The 19,702-nt window shown below is 50.8% G+C and overlaps 1 protein-coding gene across 2 annotated transcripts in view; it reads left to right on the plus strand.

The window, feature by feature from the left end:
- The first annotated feature begins 18,806 nt into the window (after positions 1 to 18,806).
- The window catches only part of LOC144756148 (E3 ubiquitin-protein ligase TRIM39-like), a 244,814-nt gene continuing 243,918 nt past the window's right edge, over positions 18,807 to 19,702 (plus strand). For both annotated transcript variants that reach the window (XM_078645722.1, XM_078645724.1), the window contains exon 1: positions 18,807 to 19,254. In XM_078645722.1, the coding sequence (XP_078501848.1) occupies positions 18,841 to 19,254 (414 nt within the window). In that variant the 5' untranslated portion in view covers positions 18,807 to 18,840. The remainder of the gene's footprint in view (positions 19,255 to 19,702) is intronic.

A 19,702-nucleotide genomic window follows, 5' to 3' on the forward strand; every position in this document is an offset into this window, starting at 1 on the left:
TGCGGGGAATTGTCAACCTTAAAAGCAAGCAGGTCTCCTCCAGGCCATTAATAAACAATTAAAATAGGAACAAGTCCAAAACACAGACCTTGTGTATGCCTCTCACCAGGTTAAAGGCTGAAGTTGTCTCTCTACCCGGACCAAATCTCACACTGGCGGTGACCTCATAATGAAGCTCTCCAAGGATATTGACAATATACTGGTCCACCCCCGTATCAGTCAGTATGCTCCAGAGCTTAAACCTGATAACAGAGTTGAAGGCAGTGCTCAGGTCCATAAGGTCTGATACAGCTTGCCCTTCCTGGCTACAGTATATTACTTATAAACAGATATAAATTGAGGGACTGCTCCACAGTGCCCTAATCAGGACAGATGCCAAATTGGACCTCTGAAAGCTAATTTTTCCATCGGCCCATGTCTGAAGGCAGTCAAGCATAATTTTGGTGATTTAACCTATCAATCAATTAATCAGGGCATTGTAAGCGTGCTACTCACCTGTGAGGGTCTCAAGGCGCTGCGGGAGGAGATCTGTTTAGCCGAGGAGCTAGGTCTCGAGGGTCTTCCTGAAGGTGTTCAGGGTGGGGGCGCGTCTGATGTCTGCCGGTAGCTCGTTCCAGGTCTTGGCTGCAATGTGAGTGATGGATCTTCAGCCTGCTCTGGCTCAGTGGATGCGCCAGTGCAAGGTTGGCAGATCGGAGGTTTCTTTTGGGTACGTGGAAGTTGATTCTGTCGTTGAGGTATTTGGGTCCATTGTTCTGTAAGCATTTGTAGGCGTGAGTGAGGATTTTGAAAGTGACTCTTTTCTCCACGGGGAGCCAGTGGAGACTTTTTAGGTGTAGGCTGATGTGCTCGTGTCAGGGGCTACCGTGGAAGAGTCTGGAGACGGTGTTCTGTATTGTCTGGAGTTTGCGGAGTAGGGACTTGTTGATGCTGGCATAGAGTGCGTTTCCATAGTCCAGTCGTCCAGTCTGCTGGTGATGAGTGTGTAGGTGACTGTCTTCCTTGACTCAGGGGGGAGCCACTTGAAGGTCTTGCGGATGAGGAGGGTGTTGTAGCAGCTGGAGGTGACGGCGTTGACCTGTCGGTACATGATGAGTGATGAGTCGAGTACGATGCCAAGGTTCTTGGCGTGGTCTGAGGGGGTAGGTGGGCTTTCGAGGGCGGACCGCCCCCAGGTGCTGTCCCATGCAGCAGGGGTGGTACCGAGGATGAGGACTTCTGCCTTCTCAGCGTTGAACTTCAGGCAGCTGTTGGTCATCCAGACTGCGACGTCTTGCATTCCTTTCTGGAAGTTGAGTTTGGCAGTCGTGGGGTCTTTGGTGAGGGAGAGGTGGAGCTGGGTATCGTCGGCGTAGAATACGATGTTGAGGTTGTGTTGTCAGATGATGGCTGCGAGTGGGGCCAGGTAGATGTTGAAGAGAGTGGGGCTCAGTGATGAACCCTGTGAGACTCCGCAGGTGATTTTCATTGGATCGGATAGGAAGGGTGGCAGTCTGATCCTTTGGCTTTTCCAGTGAGGAATGATCGGATCCAGTCCAGGGCTGTTCCTTGTATGCCTGCATCGTGTAGTCTGGCGATTAGTGTGCGGTGGGAGACGGTGTCGAAGGCCACTGATAGGTTGAGTAGGATGAGGGCTGCGAAGTGTTAATGATAGTTTACAGCCTTATCAGCGTTCACTCACTCATTCATCTGGCAAGCCATCCATGCACCCTCTTGTTAAACGATTCTTCAATCCTGTATTTTTTTTATCCTGTATTTGTAAAGCGTACAGCTACCCGTAGGTTTCCCGGCACTGGGGGCCATCAGAATATTAAGCAAGCTATTGCCCACAGTCACATGGTGCTGGGCAGTCGCCCTGGCTGCTGAGCCACACCTCTTGCACACACTGTCTGCAATAAAAACCTATGCCAATCTAATTAATTCCACTAAAATGATATTTTTTGAGGGAGGGATTGATATTGGAGAAAATAAGCCAAACAGATCTTTAAAACAGTCAAAAAATGATTAAACACATTGGCTTGCCACCACAGTAAAACTTCCTCGGTCAAGTTGTTTATAATAACATTTTAAAAATTGAACAAAGGTTTATCCATAATAGGTCACTGAGTCATTGATACTCCACCCTCAGTCAATGTCACCTGGATACTTTCCTCTTTTGACCCAATCTCTATAGATGACTTGGGAGCTGCATTTTAATTCTTAAGTCTGGCTCCCCCTCAAACTCTCTGTCTTCTAGCATTGTTCCTTCTAACTGGAAACAGGACAACATTCCGCCTCTTTTGAAAAAAACCAATCCAGACCCAAATATTCCAAGCAGCTATATGCCTATTTCCTTACTACCAGCCTCATCAAAACTTGTGGAGAGGTTTGTAAACCAGCAGATCTCAGACTATATTAAATCCAACTCACTCCCCAACCCCAGCCAATCAAGGGTTCGTTCTAAATTTAGTGCCCGAAGTAAGTTAGATGCATCAGGAAAGGCAGTCCTGGTATTTGCTTGACCTTTCTGCTGCATTCGATATGGTCCCGCATTTCAGGCTACTTGCCCGTCTATTTGATATAGGCAATAGGGGCACAGCGCTGAAGTGGCCAAAATCCTTCCTCAAAGACAGATTTGGATGACATCTTTCTTGTCCTGCACAGCAGTGTCTCGGTTGGAGTGCCCCAGGGCTCGGACCTCAGCCCAAGCTTGTTTAACATATATTTGACCCCTTTAGCAGCATTGTCGATTCTTTTTGGGCAAAGATAATCTCTTACGCCAATGACATTCTACTGCTGTTTTCTTTCAAGAAGGGAGATTCTGATACCCATGATACCATTAAACCTTGCCTATCAGCTGTGTTCCACTGGACGAGTATTAATGAGCTTAAATGCAACACCAACAAGACAGAGGTTCTTAGTTATGGCTTAAATTTCTACCTCAACCTGCAAACCCATTGGCCAAAAGGGGCTCTCCTACCAAACTTGAAAGCTGATGTAGTAAAAAACTTGGGAGACAAGTTTGACAAACAGCTGACACTACATAGCCAAGTTAACACAGTAGTTGGCACATGCTTTGGCCGAAAGTGAACTGCCAAAACATTTCTACAGATGCTCTCCTTGTTTGTGAGGAAAACTGTGGTCCGGCCTTCATTGTATCCAAGCTGAATTATGGCAATGTCTTGTATGCAGGTCTTCCCCCAACAGCTGTTGAGGAAACTGCAAATGAGCCAGATATCTGGTTCTCAACCTACCTAGACGAACTTCAGCCTCGCTATACCTGAATAGCCTGCACTGGCTCCCTGTTCAAAAAAGGATGCTGTTCAAGACTGTTGTCCTCATGTACAGAGCCTTGAACCACTTTTTTTTTGTGATATTTTTTTTTTGTGATATTTTGTGTGGTATTTCTAGAGCGCGACGTTCGCTCCGGAGGGAGCATCTTGGCGCTTGGAACCTAAATGAACCAGTCCAGGAGGATTAGATGGAAGTTTTGGAATAAACGTCCGGGAGGTTGAAGATCCATGTTTTTAGCAGCTTTCTAAAAGATTTTTCCTGGGTTTGTTGTCTGAGGGTTTTGGGCAGTTTGTTCCAGGCTTTAGATGCAAGGAAGCTGAGGGTCTTTTCACCTTTCGTTTTCAGATTGTATTTCGGGATGAGGATGAGGTTGTCATTGGTTGAACGAAGGTGACGGCTGGGCACATAGTGGGGAAAGCGCCTGGTGAGGTATTTAGGGCCTGTCTTATTGTAGGCACGAAAGGCTATAATCAGCATTTTGAATAAAATCCTTTTGTGAAGGGGGAGCCAGTGAAGTGAATGAAGCGCTGCGGAGATGGAGGATCTGCGGGGTAGGCCCAGGACGAGACGGGCAGCAGTGTGAAGTACGCTTTGCATTTTTAGGAGGGTGCTCTTTTTGACTCCTGCAAGCAAACCGTTGCAGTAGTCTAGTCGCGAGATTATGAGCGCGACTGTCACCGTCTTTCTGGCATCGATGGGGAGGAAGTCGAAGAACTTTCTCAGGGATCTGATCATTCCGAAGCATTTGCCTGCGACGGTTCTGACATGCTGATCAAAGGAAAGGTGAGAGTCAAAGATTACGCCGAGGTTCCTGGCCGATGACACAGTCTGGGGGGGGGGGCAACAGAATTTTCCGGCCACCATAATGCTGGACAAAAGGAGATATTTGTGCCAATAGGGAGGATCTCTGTTTTGTTTGAATTGCATTTCAGGTGGTTCGTGTCCATCCATCGAAATACTTCAGTCAGGCAATGTTTCAGGTTGAGTTCAGCTTTGGTAGAAAGTTTGTCCAGTGGCACAATGAGCTGTGTGTCATCGGCATACGAAGTGACAGGAATGCCGAATGATTCTATCAGATTAAGGAGAGGAATGAGGTAAACGTTAAAAAGGAGAGGGCTTAGGATAGATCCTTGTGGGACACCTGAGGAGACCAGTTTGTCTTTGGAATGGAACGGGCCAAGCGTGACAGTTTGCGAACGGTCGGAGAGAAAAGACGTAATCCAGGATAGGGCGGAGTCGGAGATCCCGATGTCCCTGAGTCTATTGATGAGGATGGTGTGGGAGACGGTGTCAAACGCCGCCGTTAGGTCGAGAAGGATTAGGATGGAGTTTTTTCTCTGATCTTGTAGAGTTTTAATGGTGTCTGACAGTTCAATGAGAGCAGTTTCTGTCGAATGTTTGGGGCGGAATCCGGATTGTTGGGGGTGAAGAAGGTTGTTATCGTCCAGATAGCGTTTCAGTTCGCTGTGGACTAGATGTTCCGTGATTTTACCTAAGGCCGGGAGTAGCGAAATAGGGCGGAGATTGGTGAGATCAGTCAAGGGTTTATTTGCTTTCTTCATAAGGGGTTTGACGATCCCTTTTTTCCAGCAGCTGGGTACTGAGCCTGAGCTGAGCGAGGAGTTGATTAGGTTGTTGATGGTCGGGTTGACCTTATCGATTAATTGGTGAAGTATCATGGGGGGACAGGGATCGGACGGGGCGCCAGATTTGCAGGCCAGAATGGCTTTTTTCGACTGCTCAAGGGTGACCGGGGAGAAACGGCTTAGCGTGATGCCTAGGGAAGCCGGTGAGAGGGACACTGGGGGAATAGTGAGGGGGGGGAAGTTAATTTGGAGCGAGGCTATTTTTTCCTCGAAATAATCAGAAATTTGATCGCAAAATTTCTGGGAAGGGGGGATAACTGGCTGAAGTACCTTTGGATGCGTGAATGATTTGACAATCGTGAACAGGGCCTTTTGTTTTTGGCCCGCGTTTTTTATGGCATTGACATAGTAGTTCTTTTTGGCCTGTTTAATTTCCAAAAGGTAGTTTTTCCTTGTTGCGATATAGGAGGAGCGATTGGTAGCCTCGTATGTCTTACGCCATTTTCTTTCTGCCCTTTTACATAGCAGATGTGCTTTTGCAAGTTCTGGTGTGAACCAGGGGGCATTGGTTTTGGTTTTAGTTTTGCCCCGGGAGATACGGGGGCGTGAGGGCGGGATTCTGGATTTGATTTCTTGAGAGATCCAGTTATGGAAAAGATCGGCGTCAGTGTCAACATTGCCGGAGAGGATGGGCGTTTGAGTTTGCATTGAAGGATTGTGAGTGATGTTCTCTTGAACCTTTTTCCAATTGATATGATTGTCGGGGTGAAAGGTAGCTTTGTCACGATTGGGTGGGTTTTTACTAAGGATGTGGAATGGGATCAGGGAGTGATCGGACCAAATCTGGGGTAAGGGGGAAAGAGTGATCAAGGAAGGGAAGTTTGTGCAAATTCCATCAAGGGTATGACCCAGAGAGTGGGTGGGTGAGGTGACGAGTTGCCTAAAATTGAACATCTCGAGCGATTGTATGAAGTTGATGGTATGAGTATCGATTTTCGATTCAAGATGGAGGTTAAAGTCACCAAGGAGGGTGAAAGAAGGGTATCTAAGGGAGAGATGTCCTAGCGAGTCGTACAGCGAGTCGAGGAACTCTGATGCATTGCCGGGTGGGCGGTAGATGAGTCCGCCGGAGAACGAGGTGTGTTCGTTCAATTTGATAGAGAAGCCTAGTCCTTCAGTCTTTTTCAAAAACTCGAGACTAAAGGTATGGCAAGGGAAGGAATCTTTAAGGATGATTGCCACACCACCGCCTCGGCCTTTGGCTCTGTCTTCCCTAAAAAGTGAGTAGCCCAGGGGAAGAGCAACGGCGATGTCAGGGTTGCTATCTGCTGTGAGCCATGTCTCAGTTATCATGAGGCAGTCGAGGTAGGACTCCAAGATGAGGTCGTGTATATCTTGGTTGTGCTTGCACATGGAGCGAGCGTTGATCAGGCCGCCTTTGAAGGAGGGTAGGGGGGCCTGAAGAATGTTGGCCGATGGGGCGGCTGAGTTGAGCTCGGCGGACCAGTGGCAGAGTTTGCACCTAAGTGGGCCTGTAAAAGTAGATGGATCGAATCTGCATGGACAATGTTTAGTGGCCTGTAGTTGACGAAGGTCGCTAGGTTGGTAGGAGGTACGGGGGGTGGGTTGGGCAGAGTTACCTGCGCCTGTCGCGGTCTTGGCGCGGACGGGCGCAGACGGGCTTGCCTTAGGCGCGCCTTCGGCGCGCAAACGGCGCTCCCGCTGCGCTCGTCCGCTGCGCTTCCTGTGCATGCACATGATTGTAGAGAGGGGGCGTGGCCTGAATGGGCGTGGCCTGCGCGCACGCCTGTGCTGATGGCGGCCGCTGTTTTGGTAAGAGCGCGAGCAGCGTTAAGATCGGCTGTGCGCTTAGGATTTGGTGTGAGACGCGCGTGAAACACAGAGAAGGGTGAGTGAGCAATACACAAATTTAAAATGCAATTTTTAAAATCAAAGTGCAAGTTTACAGGTTAAAATGCAATTTCTAAAATCAAAGTGCAAATTGTCTGCTTGAAGAGTACCTCCAGCTCCCGGCTATTTTGCCTCAGGACTGGGTGGAAGGATCAGTCAGGCGCTAGAGGAAGCAGTGTATTTATAGCTCGGTCCGGGGGCGTGGCCTAAGTGGGCGTGGCCTGAATGGGCGTGGCCTGCGCGCACGCCTGTGCTGATGGCGGCCGCTGTTTTGGTAAGAGCGCGAGCAGCGTTAAGATCGGCTGTGCGCTTAGGATTTGGTGTGAGAAGCGCGTGAAACACAGAGAAGGGTGAGTGAGCAATACACAAATTTAAAATGCAATTTTTAAAATCAAAGTGCAAGTTTACAGGTTAAAATGCAATTTCTAAAATCAAAGTGCAAATTGTCTGCTTGAAGAGTACCTCCAGCTCCCGGCTATTTTGCCTCAGGACTGGGTGGAAGGATCAGTCAGGCGCTAGAGGAAGCGGTGTATTTATAGCTCGGTCCGGGGGCGTGGCCTAAGTGGGCGTGGCCTGAATGGGCGTGGCCTGCGCGCACGCCTGTGCTGATGGCGGCCGCTGTTTTGGTAAGAGCGCGAGCAGCGTTAAGATCGGCTGTGCGCTTAGGATTTGGTGTGAGACGCGCGTGAAACACAGAGAAGGGTGAGTGAGCAATACACAAATTTAAAATGCAATTTTTAAAATCAAAGTGCAAGTTTACAGGTTAAAATGCAATTTCTAAAATCAAAGTGCAAATTGTCTGCTTGAAGAGTACCTCCAGCTCCCGGCTATTTTGCCTCAGGACTGGGTGGAAAGATCAGTCAGGCGCTAGAGGAAGCGGTGTATTTATAGCTCGGTCCGGGGGCGTGGCCTAAGTGGGCGTGGCCTGAATGGGCGTGGCCTGCGCGCACGCCTGTGCTGATGGCGGCCGCTGTTTTGGTAAGAGCGCGAGCAGCGTTAAGATCGGCTGTGCGCTTAGGATTTGGTGTGAGAAGCGCGTGAAACACAGAGAAGGGTGAGTGAGCAATACACAAATTTAAAATGCAATTTTTAAAATCAAAGTGCAAGTTTACAGGTTAAAATGCAATTTCTAAAATCAAAGTGCAAATTGTCTGCTTGAAGAGTACCTCCAGCTCCCGGCTATTTTGCCTCAGGACTGGGTGGAAGGATCCTTTTGCCCCAAGCACCTGTCTTCCAAGGTCCATTACTACACTCCCCTTAGAACTCTCTGCTCTTCGCATGGACATTTGGCCAAAGTTCCTAGACTTAGGCTGACAAAAAATAGGAGGCAAGTCCTTTTCTATTCTGGGCCCTCGAGTCTGGAATACACTTTCCATTGAACTACGTCAAATTGAAAGTGAGAGGCCTATCGGAAAACAACTCAAGACATGGCTTTTCATCCTCTAATTCTTTCAGCCTCTGCTTCTTACTTCTGTTTTAGGGCCTAGACACTCCTTGGAGTAGCTGTGCGCTCTAGAAATCCTGCTAATCATTCATTCACCTATTCACCCATTAGTTATCCAAGCATTAACATATTCATCCATCTAATGCACTCATTATACACATTCATCCAATCATCCACCAAAAGTTCCTCGCCATGGGGGTCCACCTGGTGGTCTTTAGACCCTGGACCCACCCCCGGCACATAAACAAGAAACCTCAGGATCATCATTGACATCAAGCTAGTCATGTCCCCCCAATTGAACGCCGTCGCCACGGCCTGTATCCACACCCTGAGGATAATGAAAAAGATTTTCAAGTAGATGCCTAATAACACCAGCAAAAACTGTCACCAAACGCTCAACCGCAGCAGATTGGACTATGGGAAGACCCTTTATGCGGAAATCACCAACCAATTTACTAAACGACTCAGACTGTCCAGAAGGTAGAAGCCAGACTGGTCTCTGCCTCCCACCCTGGTCTCACATCACCCCACACCTAAAGGAGGTACACCTGCTCCATGTACATAAGCACACAGTTCAAACTCCTGATCCACACATACAAAGCAGTACACAACACAGGTTTTGCCCACCTGAACAGCCGCATGCAGATCCACTAACCAGCCGAGCACCTCCACTCAGCGGGACTCTCAATAGACGTGGCACGCCTGCGCAAAGGCAGCAGAGCAGGCGGTCGTGCTTTCTCATACATTTTTTTTTAATTGTGGAACAATAGAACAACTACCAATATCACATTAGAGTCTCCACAACACTTCTTGACTTCCGCAAGAAGCGAAATATCTGGATCTGGTCCCTCAAGCCAAGCACCGCACACCTGTTAAGCGCCAGGGTACCCTTAAGGGTGATTAGGCACTATAAAAATCTTCGAATCAATTTCATTTAGCAATTGGCCAGACCTAATGGCTTTATCAGTGTTTGTTCTCCATTGATTTCCCATGTCAGAGTGGGAAGATTCCGATTTAAAAAAGGCGTAAACGCTGCCAGATAACTTGCTGACGCTGCCCTCACAGAGACTGTACACCTGTGGCATGCAAACCACTCTAAATGCAGTCACAAATAGGGGATATTGCAGATGTTCAAAGCTCCAATAACCGCAGAGCCAAGGCTGACAAGTGTACCATGCCGTGTATGACACCTTCAGGTCTGTCCTTATTGTTTAGACTGCAGCGCTTTGCAGTCTGGAACTTGTAGTTTTACTGTTACCGTTCAACGCCAGCGTGTGAAATGTGTTTCAGTAAACAGCCTAGAGGCATACACTGCTTGTTTTGCAGCAACGACGCACACCCCCTGATGCAGCACAGCCGAGACTCCGACATTCCTAGAAGCAGACGCCGCACTACAGACACAAACATTCTGGGGTCACATGCATAGTCACATCAGGGCCACAGAAGACTCCCACCCCCTAGTTCCCCAAACGTGCAAAATAATACACAGACAACGTAAGTTTGGGAGAAAAATTGCTGCAGGTTTATTTACATACAACATATGTAATAACGGTGGGTAGACATTACGGGCGATCCCGGGCAGGCTGCATTCTCGCCACCTGCCCGCCTGTTGAGCCAAACAGCACAGTGGCAAAGCACCCAACTGCTGTATAATAAAATTATAAATACTGACACGCCCCTTGTGGGGCGTGACTAGGCAAACCCCCGGTTGCACAGGCCCACAACCGCCCGAAGGACTACTGGGGCGCCGACACGAATTCCTGCACCTCACCGGAGGATACAGGTTAGGCTCTGGCACCCCTATGTGCCCGCTGAAGTACATCGTTTGCACCTCTCTTCTTCCGGATCGCCCAGTAACTCCGCTTAACTCCAACCTGCAACGATAAATGGACACATTAAAAAACCTCCACAAATTCCCCCATACCCACACTCTGGGTTAGAGGCAAGGGAGGGAAAAGAGTGTCCCGACGAGCACCGTCGGCGTCCGGGGCGGCAAAGAGGCCCTCCAACGTGGTGCAGCAGCCTAAGTACCCACGGAGGCCCCTCCCCGCCGCCCCTGGACGAGAATAACGAACAGCCACCTCCTCCAACCAGAGGGGAGGAGAGGCTAACATCATGCTGGGGGCGGGACAGCCCTCCGTGACTATTGGCCCGCCCTCTCAATGGCCACTGCGTGGCCTCGGGCAGGCGCATAGTCACATCAGGGCCACAGAAGACTCCCACCCCCTAGTTCCCCAAACGTGCAAAATAATACACAGACAACGTAAGTTTGGGAGAAAAATTGCTGCAGGTTTATTTACATACAACATATGTAATAACGGTGGGTAGACATTACGGGCGATCCCGGGCAGGCTGCATTCTCGCCACCTGCCCGCCTGTTGAGCCAAACAGCACAGTGGCAAAGCACCCAACTGCTGTATAATAAAATTATAAATACTGACACGCCCCTTGTGGGGCGTGACTAGGCAAACCCCCGGTTGCACAGGCCCACAACCGCCCGAAGGACTACTGGGGCGCCGACACGAATTCCTGCACCTCACCGGAGGATACAGGTTAGGCTCTGGCACCCCTATGTGCCCGCTGAAGTACATCGTTTGCACCTCTCTTCTTCCGGATCGCCCAGTAACTCCGCCACAGCCTGTGCGGTGGTACCCGCTGCCGCACAGGCCCCCCCACCACTGCTACTCCTTATTACCTGCAACCTCTGCTCATAAAGCCTCTTAAAATCTAGGAAGAACAGGTCAAAGCCTGCGGGCGTGGGTAACACCATCCTCCTCGATGTAACCTTTGACCTCGTCCAGAAACATCTTGTGTTTGCTGGCCCCTCCGTTGGGGGAAACCGTTCACGGCCCCCACCACTTAGATTTCAGGGAAACCTGAACCTTGCTCTGCAGAGCATCATTTAAACGGTCTAAGAACAAGACCACAGCAACCGGGGAGCGGTGGACCCTGTCCACCTCGAAGCGACCTGATCCTGACATGAACATAACATGTCTAAAGACACCCCAGGCCCCTCTGCCCCTACTCTGCCGATACCCCGGGTGTTTAAAGCTATGCAACAGGGAGAACCTAACCCGGTTACCTGAAGTCAAACCACTAACCTGGTTATCTGAAGTCCTTCTACCAGGCGAATGACAAGGCTGAGGAGGGTCCCAAAACTGCTGAATGTGCTTTGAATCGACAATAGGTGTTCCAGCACATGCCCAGCAACTCAACCCCATCCTTTCACCACGAGCGTCAGCAGGCTATACCCAGTAAGTAACTCCTGCTGCACGCCGTTCTCCGCAGACATGGAGAAAGAGTGCTTAGAATGACGCTTGTGCAGCTATACTAGAGAGAGCACAGGGGCAAAGCCGGGATAAAGCAGCTGACCCGGGTCAGAAGGAATACCCCTGAAAGAGCCCAAGCGATAAGGGGCGACCCCTGCTAATCACATTCGTACAAAGCATCAGTAAACTAAACCGAATGATGTACGACTACTGCCACAGCGCAGTTCTCAAACTTCAACTGAAACTGCCAAGTATACGCTGTGCACTAAACTCACGAAGGATACAAAGTCTCCTGCAGTGCGCGTAGCATCTATTGGGATACAACTTGCGAGGTAGCCTGACATGTGATCTATAGTATTACCAAGGTAACAGCCAGGATCACCAGCCCCCTGGTTTGCCCAGATGGCTGCAAGTCCATGCTACCTCGAGGATAGCCTGTCGAGAAGGATGACATACGACCCTCATGAGGGAAATGATAAACTGAACCCAGGAGGGGGGGGGGGGGGGGGACCAGGTTGGTGACATGGCAAGTCAGGCCCGCTTCTCACATCTGGAGGGGCATAAAGGAATTTGTAGCCCTCAGGCAGCCAAGGTGTGTAGACCACACTGAGCATGATTCCCGGGGTAATGGAATGACGCTATACTAACATAAACTTTGTGACCTAGCTGCCCGACAGGATGCCGAGGATGACAGTGCCCAATCACTGTGCGAGCCCGCACCGACCCGCAGCAAAGCTGTCAGGGGGGGGAGATCACAAAGGCCGTGAAGGGTGCCACGGTGACAGGCCCCCCTGTCTACTAACACACGGGGGGCGCAGGCCGCCCCCACACGACAGGATCAGATTAGGTGTACGGCCCGAGCACTAAGGCGCCCCCACCACAAGAAGGCCTGGTGTGGGGCCCAAAAGGTTCTCCACTTAAAGACACCTCCCGGAGCTACAGGCCCTCTCTCATCTGAAGAGAAACTCAAAAATGGAAGAGGTCTCCTATACTAAGGAGGGGGGGAGGCCTCACATTATTAACCCAAGGAAAGATTCACCAGGTACCACGAATGCACTCTCTCTACCGTAAGCATGCGTCATATATAAGCATGCGTCACATACTCTATGTCACGGTGGACGAGAGCTAAGAGTGGCTACGCCGCCTAATGCATAAGAGAGGTGAAGGCGTGACATGGCAAGTCAGGCCAGCTTCTCACTTTGGGAGGGGCCTAAAGGAATTTATAGCCCTCAGGCAGCCAAGGTGTTTAGACAACACTGTGCGTGATTCCCGGCGTCGTGGGATGACGCTATACTAATGAACTTTGTGTCCTAGCTGCCCAGCAGGATGCCAAGGATGCAAGTGCCCAATCACTGTACGAGCCCGCACCGCCCGCAGCAATGCTGTCAGGGGGGGAGAGATCACAAAGGCCGGGAAGGGTGCCACGGTGACAGGCCCCCCTGTCTACTAACCCACGGGGGCCGCAGGCCGCCGACACCGCCCCCCCACGGCAGAGGTCAGATTAGGTGTACGGCCCGAGCACTAAGGCGCCCCCACCAAAAGAAGGCATGGGGAAAAATGGAAGGTCTCCTATACTAAGGGGGGGGGGAGGCCTCACATTGTAACCCAAGGAAAGAGTCAGCCAGGTACCGAGAATACACTCTCTCTACCAAAAGCATGCGTCATATATAAGCATACGTCACATACTCTACGTCACAGTGGACGAGAGCTTAGAGTGGCTACGCCGCCTGATGCGTGAGAGGGAGAAGGCGTGAGTCTTGGAACTGACAAACAAGATTTCCCAACAAGGGACACTTCCACTGACACTACCTGACCTTTCCCCACATTGGAGGCGGACCTACACTTCTAGTAATTCTACTTGCCCCGATTGTGGAGGTATCTTCCCAGCAACAGGACAACTGTCAGGTGATCTTCTACCAGGAATAACTAGTAATCACATGCACTTATCTAACCTCTTGCACCACTATGTGCTACTCAAGAAAAGATTGGTTACCTAACGCACCAGATGCACAAGCGCCCGCGTAACCATACACTCCTGGGTGGGCCTGTCTACCAGCAGGGAGGGATGAGATAACGCTTAACGCTAACGCTAGTAACGCTTACCGGAGACATTCCGGGTTTCCCAGTGGCTGAAACTTTACTCTGGCGCACTCTTTATTGAGAGTCTACTAGGGGCCCACGACTATAGTTATTAAAGGCAGTTCAGGCTCCAGCATTGGAAAAAATTAACTCCGCAAAATGTGGAAAGAGAAACGCTGCCGGCTGTATACCGGACGTACTGCTAATACTGCGGGGGCCAAGAAAAGTTCCACACATCCACTACCACCTTTGGCACACTGATTACCCTGTTGTGTTCTATTTGCATCTGTTCAAATGGTCGAACTAACCTGTTTTAGGCAATGCTACCAATATCCCATTGCTACTTTACTACTTACTATAACTAGTGGTGTCAGGTATGATAATAGTTATGACGCATGCCAGAAATGGGAGGTATATTTGCCCCTTGATGAATTAGATGACATTCACTCAACTTTACTTCTGTATATTTCTATGATTTGTCCTTAGACTACTCTTTCATACCCAACTTTGGCTCTATAACCCTATACAAGCGATCCACCGGAATGGCACCGACTAAAACCTGGAAAACATTCCATACAGGAATTGGCTTAATCTCAGCTGGACCGAACACCTCTAGCTTCTAGGGGGGGGGGGGACCCAACCACAAGACTTTGCATGCAATTACCTAGGCCCTATCACGCGATTTGGATCTGTTATGAAAAAGAGCAAAGGTAAGCTCCACCGTTGTGCTACTTCTACTAACCACCACCTCGTGCAACGTACACCAGCATAGGGACTTTAGGTATACACAGGATATAATGACCCAGGGGCAGCCAGTCACACTTGCACATTAGCGGCCTCATGCAGCGCACACTAGCAGAAGGCCTGGAGTACCACGCCCTAAATGCAGGTACTCCAACCCAAAGTAGGAGTATATCAATACAACTCATAGGCAGGCACCCAGAATATGTACTTGTTGAGTAAATCATGCAGTGTCGACTGGCTGCTAGTCTCACAGGCACTGAAGCACTTCCAATTAAGGTGTACCTTCCTAAGCAACTAAGACGTTTCTGTCTAATATCCGCTTAGTAGCCCCGGGGGATGTAGTGAAACTGAGTCTCGTAATGTGCTCCGACACCAATGGGCAAAAGCCGCGCTATGTAAAACAGGGGGAGCAGAGGGAGCTACCGCTCCTGCCCCGCTGCATAATGGGAGCATTAACCCTGCTTGTAACTTGAACCTGGTTCTACTATGCGCCGATCTGAGCCAGGCAAACGCCTGTGCCCACAGGCCTAGAGTTTCCGATGCATGCCCATGAGCACCACGAACGAGTTGTCTAGTGTAAGTTATTCTCGGCGGCCAACATTGGGTTTATGCGGGGAGCAAGGGAGATAGGGGCACAGTGTAGAGGAGTGGCAATCAAGGACAGTCATAACCACTAACATTCACGACCAGGTGTCTGGTTGTTAACCTACATCGTGTATACTGGGTGTGAACCTAAGTTACCACAATGCTTGCCGGCTGCACCGATTCCCAATGCCGCGTGGGATGGAGGTGCTGGATACCACATGCCTGTCATGCGGAGACCCGTGTGCACCTCTGGCCTACTCAAATAACGCCCCGCTTATTTGAATTGAATAGCAGCGAGAGACGACCGCGTGTGACAGGTGTAAGCAGCATCTGAACAGGAAAAGGCACCTATCTGAGTTGCCCAGCGGCCACTCAATCTGTGAGCTAGATTAACTCCGTACATTTCGCCCATATCCAAGTATGCCAGATAGACAACAGGTGATGATCAAATACACAGAGTCAGAGGCCTGCCGGAGGCCTACCAGAGGCTTACCAAGGGCATATCCGGTGCCTTGGTCCCGCTCGGGAACTGGTGCAGGCAAAACAAAAGTTGCACGCTATATTAGCGAATTATTTGGTACCGTGGAGAAAGCGGGACCTTAATCCTACTGGCGCCAAAGGGATAGCCAGTGGCCCCAATAAAACTGCCTGGTTCCCGATGCGCATGGGGTAATGTGCTCATGCACAAGAGAGCCCGCGCATGAGACAAGAGTCACAACCGGAACCCGGGAGAAGTCCAGGGAGAAGCACACAACTACGCTCTCCCCAAGAACGGGCGATTCTAGGACCCTGCCGAACACACAGGACGGCCCGGCGCGATATAGCGCCCTAGTTAGCAACCGAGTCTTGCCCGTGCTGGCGAGTGATGTCCCAGCAATCAGAGACACAAGTATTTTCCAGTTTATTATGTATGGCACAGGCTAGACACGGCTTGGGTCTCAGAGCGCCTTTACATAGCACCAGTTGCATTACATGACACATTCATTATAGTTACGCACGGGGAGATAAGTGGCATGGCAAGACTCACATCCAGGATGTACAGCGTCATTGCAGAGGCACGAACCACGGTCCCCAGATCCGAGGACGCCTGCAGAGGCTCGAACCACGGTCCCCAGATTCGAGGACGCCCGCCCTAGCCGTAATCTTATTTGTCCATATAGTTAATCATTGTGGCCAGACTGCAGCGCCGCAAGAACGCGGTACCCAACTGAAATAAATGTACTTCATGTTGAGCATTGACTATGAGGGTGCATATTCTCGGTTCTTCATAAAAATGTCCCCCGTGGACATAAAACGTATCAGCAGCTAACTGTGTATTGCAGCTGCCAATTCTTACATTTTTGAAAATACTCTATGCACAAGCCTCAGTCAGCATATGTTATCATCGTGATCGCCTGTGAGCCGGGCTGACAATGTAAACCGGAGCGTGGCCCTCTGTCGGCAGTCAGTAGAATTGCAGTCTAAAGGAAATCTCAAATGAGGCCAGAGTATAGAAGAGATGGCAAATCCAGCATACCCATAATGCATCTGTGTAAAGCATAGAACTGTCGCAACAGCAAAGACCGTTGTCGATTTGGCAATACCCAAGGACTCTGAATTCGGCCGCTCTAACTTTACCATGTATTAAACATGAATACTCCGTGTGAAGCAACAGATGGCATCATATTATAATGCTACCACTCAAACCAGCCGCACCTCGTGTGTCGCCGACGACGGCAACCCAGTCAAATTTTTGAAAGATCTTCGTACAGTTACGGAGATCCGATAATTAGTGCAAATATAGATCACTCAATCAGAAATTGTCACTTATTTAAGCGATGTTATATAGCACGGACTTTACACGAGAGTGTCAGAGCGCTTTTCAATAGGAACGGAACTGAAACATGTCAACATTACACGTGACAAATTGCAAAGTTAGATTACACAAGGCAAAATTGACGGTGAGCAACCGTCGTCAGGCCGACCCGGAGACACAAACTCACACCTCGGCATGCAACCATGCAAGTACTGTTGCATAAGTACCGTCCGCTAAGCGATTATACCCTTGGAGCTCGGCAACATGGCGATCCTGGTATTGGCAACGCGATCCACATAGTTGCCCAGACAGCCTCCCACCTGGAAACCACCTGGAAGCCGCGGCGCCGCCGGGCTAGCACCCCAGATGTAGGCTTGGTCCCATGCGCACCTGGTACATGGCCTCACGCCCGGTGGCCAGGCCATTCCGCTACCAACACCTAGCGCCCCGCTCCCGGTCTCTACCTCACAGTCCCCTCCAACAAGGCTAGGCAGGGAGGGGAGCTGGGGCAGCAAAACAGGGGAGAGGGATGCATCCGTTACTCATCGTGGCACACATCGACGCATCACACCCCGGGTGTCACATTCACGTGTCGCTCCTTGGAAGACGAGAAGCCTCTGAGGGGTAAACCTTTGCCTCGCAAGCGTCGCCCAGATCTGCGCAGCAGCTGGGTTAACCCGCTGAGCTATGTCAGCGGCTGCAAGACGAGCCAAAGCCCACAAGGATGCGAGAATGTTAGGCGTAAACACCCACCGCACCAAGGTGCACCTCGGGAAGGATTAAAGGTTCACCCACCTGAAAATTTGCTGCAATGCCCGGGCGCACGCCAGCCTCACTCGGGAGCACCGCAACAGTAAAGAAATTAGGGCGATTTTCCCCGCTAGGGGAAAGCGATCTGCCGGTACAAACTCAGGCCAAGGGGGGCACACATCAAAATGCTTCGAGCACAAACACATCTCCGAGGCATAGTCGCCCCAGCACAAACCCTAAGAGAATTGGACCCGCGGCCTGGAAAGAAAAGCCCACGGCCTGCACCCTCCGTCGGAGGTGCCTACAAAGCGGCATTGGACGCGTGGCAGGCGGAGAGGAAAGGACACAAAACCCCCGGGCAACACCAGCGACCGTGCGGGCCAACGTTATCGCCCGCGCCCAAAGAAAGCGCGGGACGGGACTAACTCTTTGCCGTTTTGCGGCCGGAAAGGACACGAACCCCATGGGGTGGGGGCGGGGTGGGAGCGTTGGGGTGAATAGACACACTCCGCCGCCAGGGCAAGGGGGGCGACTCGTAGTTTGCGTGCACCTGGACCCCCGCCACCGACAGGTTGGCCCCCCCACCACACGGGAATAGTGCGAAAAAGCACAAAGCAAAGGGACACTCTAAATCGCGGCCCACAAAGCCACAGCGGGGCCGACGAATTACAGGCCGGCCCGCTACGGGGGCCACACCGGGGACCGGACGTCCCCCCCCCACAGCAGCCCATGCGTAATGAACCGCCTCGCCAGGCTCACAACTAACGGAGGGAGCAGGCGGAGGGGAAGGGGGGGGCAAGATAGAGACCACACCGGGGCACCGGACGTCCCCCCCCACAGCAGCCCCTAAGAAATGGGCCGCCTCGCCAGGCTCACTGCTCCGAGGGAGAGAGCAGGCGGAGGGGAAGGGGGGGGGGGGGGGAATAGGCCGGGCGAGGCCTCACTCACCTCATAGTGTGTCGCGAAAAGAGTGTCCCGACGAGCACCGTCGGCGTCCGGGGCGGCAAAGAGGCCCTCCAACGTGGTGCAGCAGCCTAAGTACCCACGGAGGCCCCTCCCCGCCGCCCCTGGACGAGAATAACGAACAGCCACCTCCTCCAACCAGAGGGGAGGAGAGGCTAACATCATGCTGGGGGCGGGACAGCCCTCCGTGACTATTGGCCCGCCCTCTCAATGGCCACTGCGTGGCCTCGGGCAGGCGCAAACTCACCACACCAGGTCGAACGACACTCCCAGCTCAGCCATAGACACTCCCAGCATAGATTTATCGGCATGGATTGGACATCATTAGCCAATGAAACCCGAATTATCCAAGATGTATGAGGAAGTAAAGATAGACACTCCCACTTCACAAACTGAGAGAAACGAAACTTAACTTCACCACACTCCCTCTCCTCCAGGAACATGGCTGCCGCAAACCAGCTCCGGAGCCTGAAGGAGGAGGCCACCTGCTCCATCTGTCTGGAATATTTCAGAGACCCCGTGTTTGTGGAGTGCGGACACACCTTCTGTCTGTCTTGTATCACTCAATGCTGGGAGGAGCTTAAGTCTGACTTCACCTGCCCAGAATGTAGAGAAACCTTTCAAAGTAAGAAACTCCGGCCGAACAAGAGACTGGCAAACATGGTGGAAACCCTGAAGCATCTTGAGGTACCGAGCGGGACCCCCCGGGATCCGATTCTGTGCAGAAAACACGAAGAGAAACTGAAACTGTTCTGTGACGATGACCAGGAGCCCATCTGTGTGGTCTGCAGCGTGTCACGTGATCACAAGCAGCACAGGGTGCTCCCAATTGAAGAGGCTGCCCAGGAGTACAAGGTATGCAGTTTGGGTGACCAACTGGCATGGGTGCAAATTCAGGACGGTGAGTGTAAAGATTCAGTACAAAGGCTCAAAATTCAGGACAAAAATGCAGGACAGGAGGTCAAAATTCAGGACAAAGGGTAGGTTTTACAGACACATCAGAAGGGGTCGCACAATAGTATTTTACTAAGTACAAGTTAAAAGAAGTTTATATTAGGATTGAGACAGTTGTGCACTTCATGGTGTTTCAGTATGCCTGCACAGCTTTGAACAAATGTGCAGGTCTTCTTATGGTAACATTACTTAAGATAATTGGGGTTACAAGTTGTAATCATTGTTTCATCTGTCATTCAGTCTTTCACTATTCATTCTGTCCTCCCATATGTGTGCCCATCCATATCAATATTCAACCATTTCAATCAATCAACAAAGCTTTATTTCGATATAAAATATTATAAAAGCA

This window comes from Lissotriton helveticus, chromosome 5_1 (genome assembly GCF_964261635.1).
Source record: "Lissotriton helveticus chromosome 5_1, aLisHel1.1, whole genome shotgun sequence".
Lineage (NCBI taxonomy): Eukaryota > Metazoa > Chordata > Amphibia > Caudata > Salamandridae > Lissotriton > Lissotriton helveticus.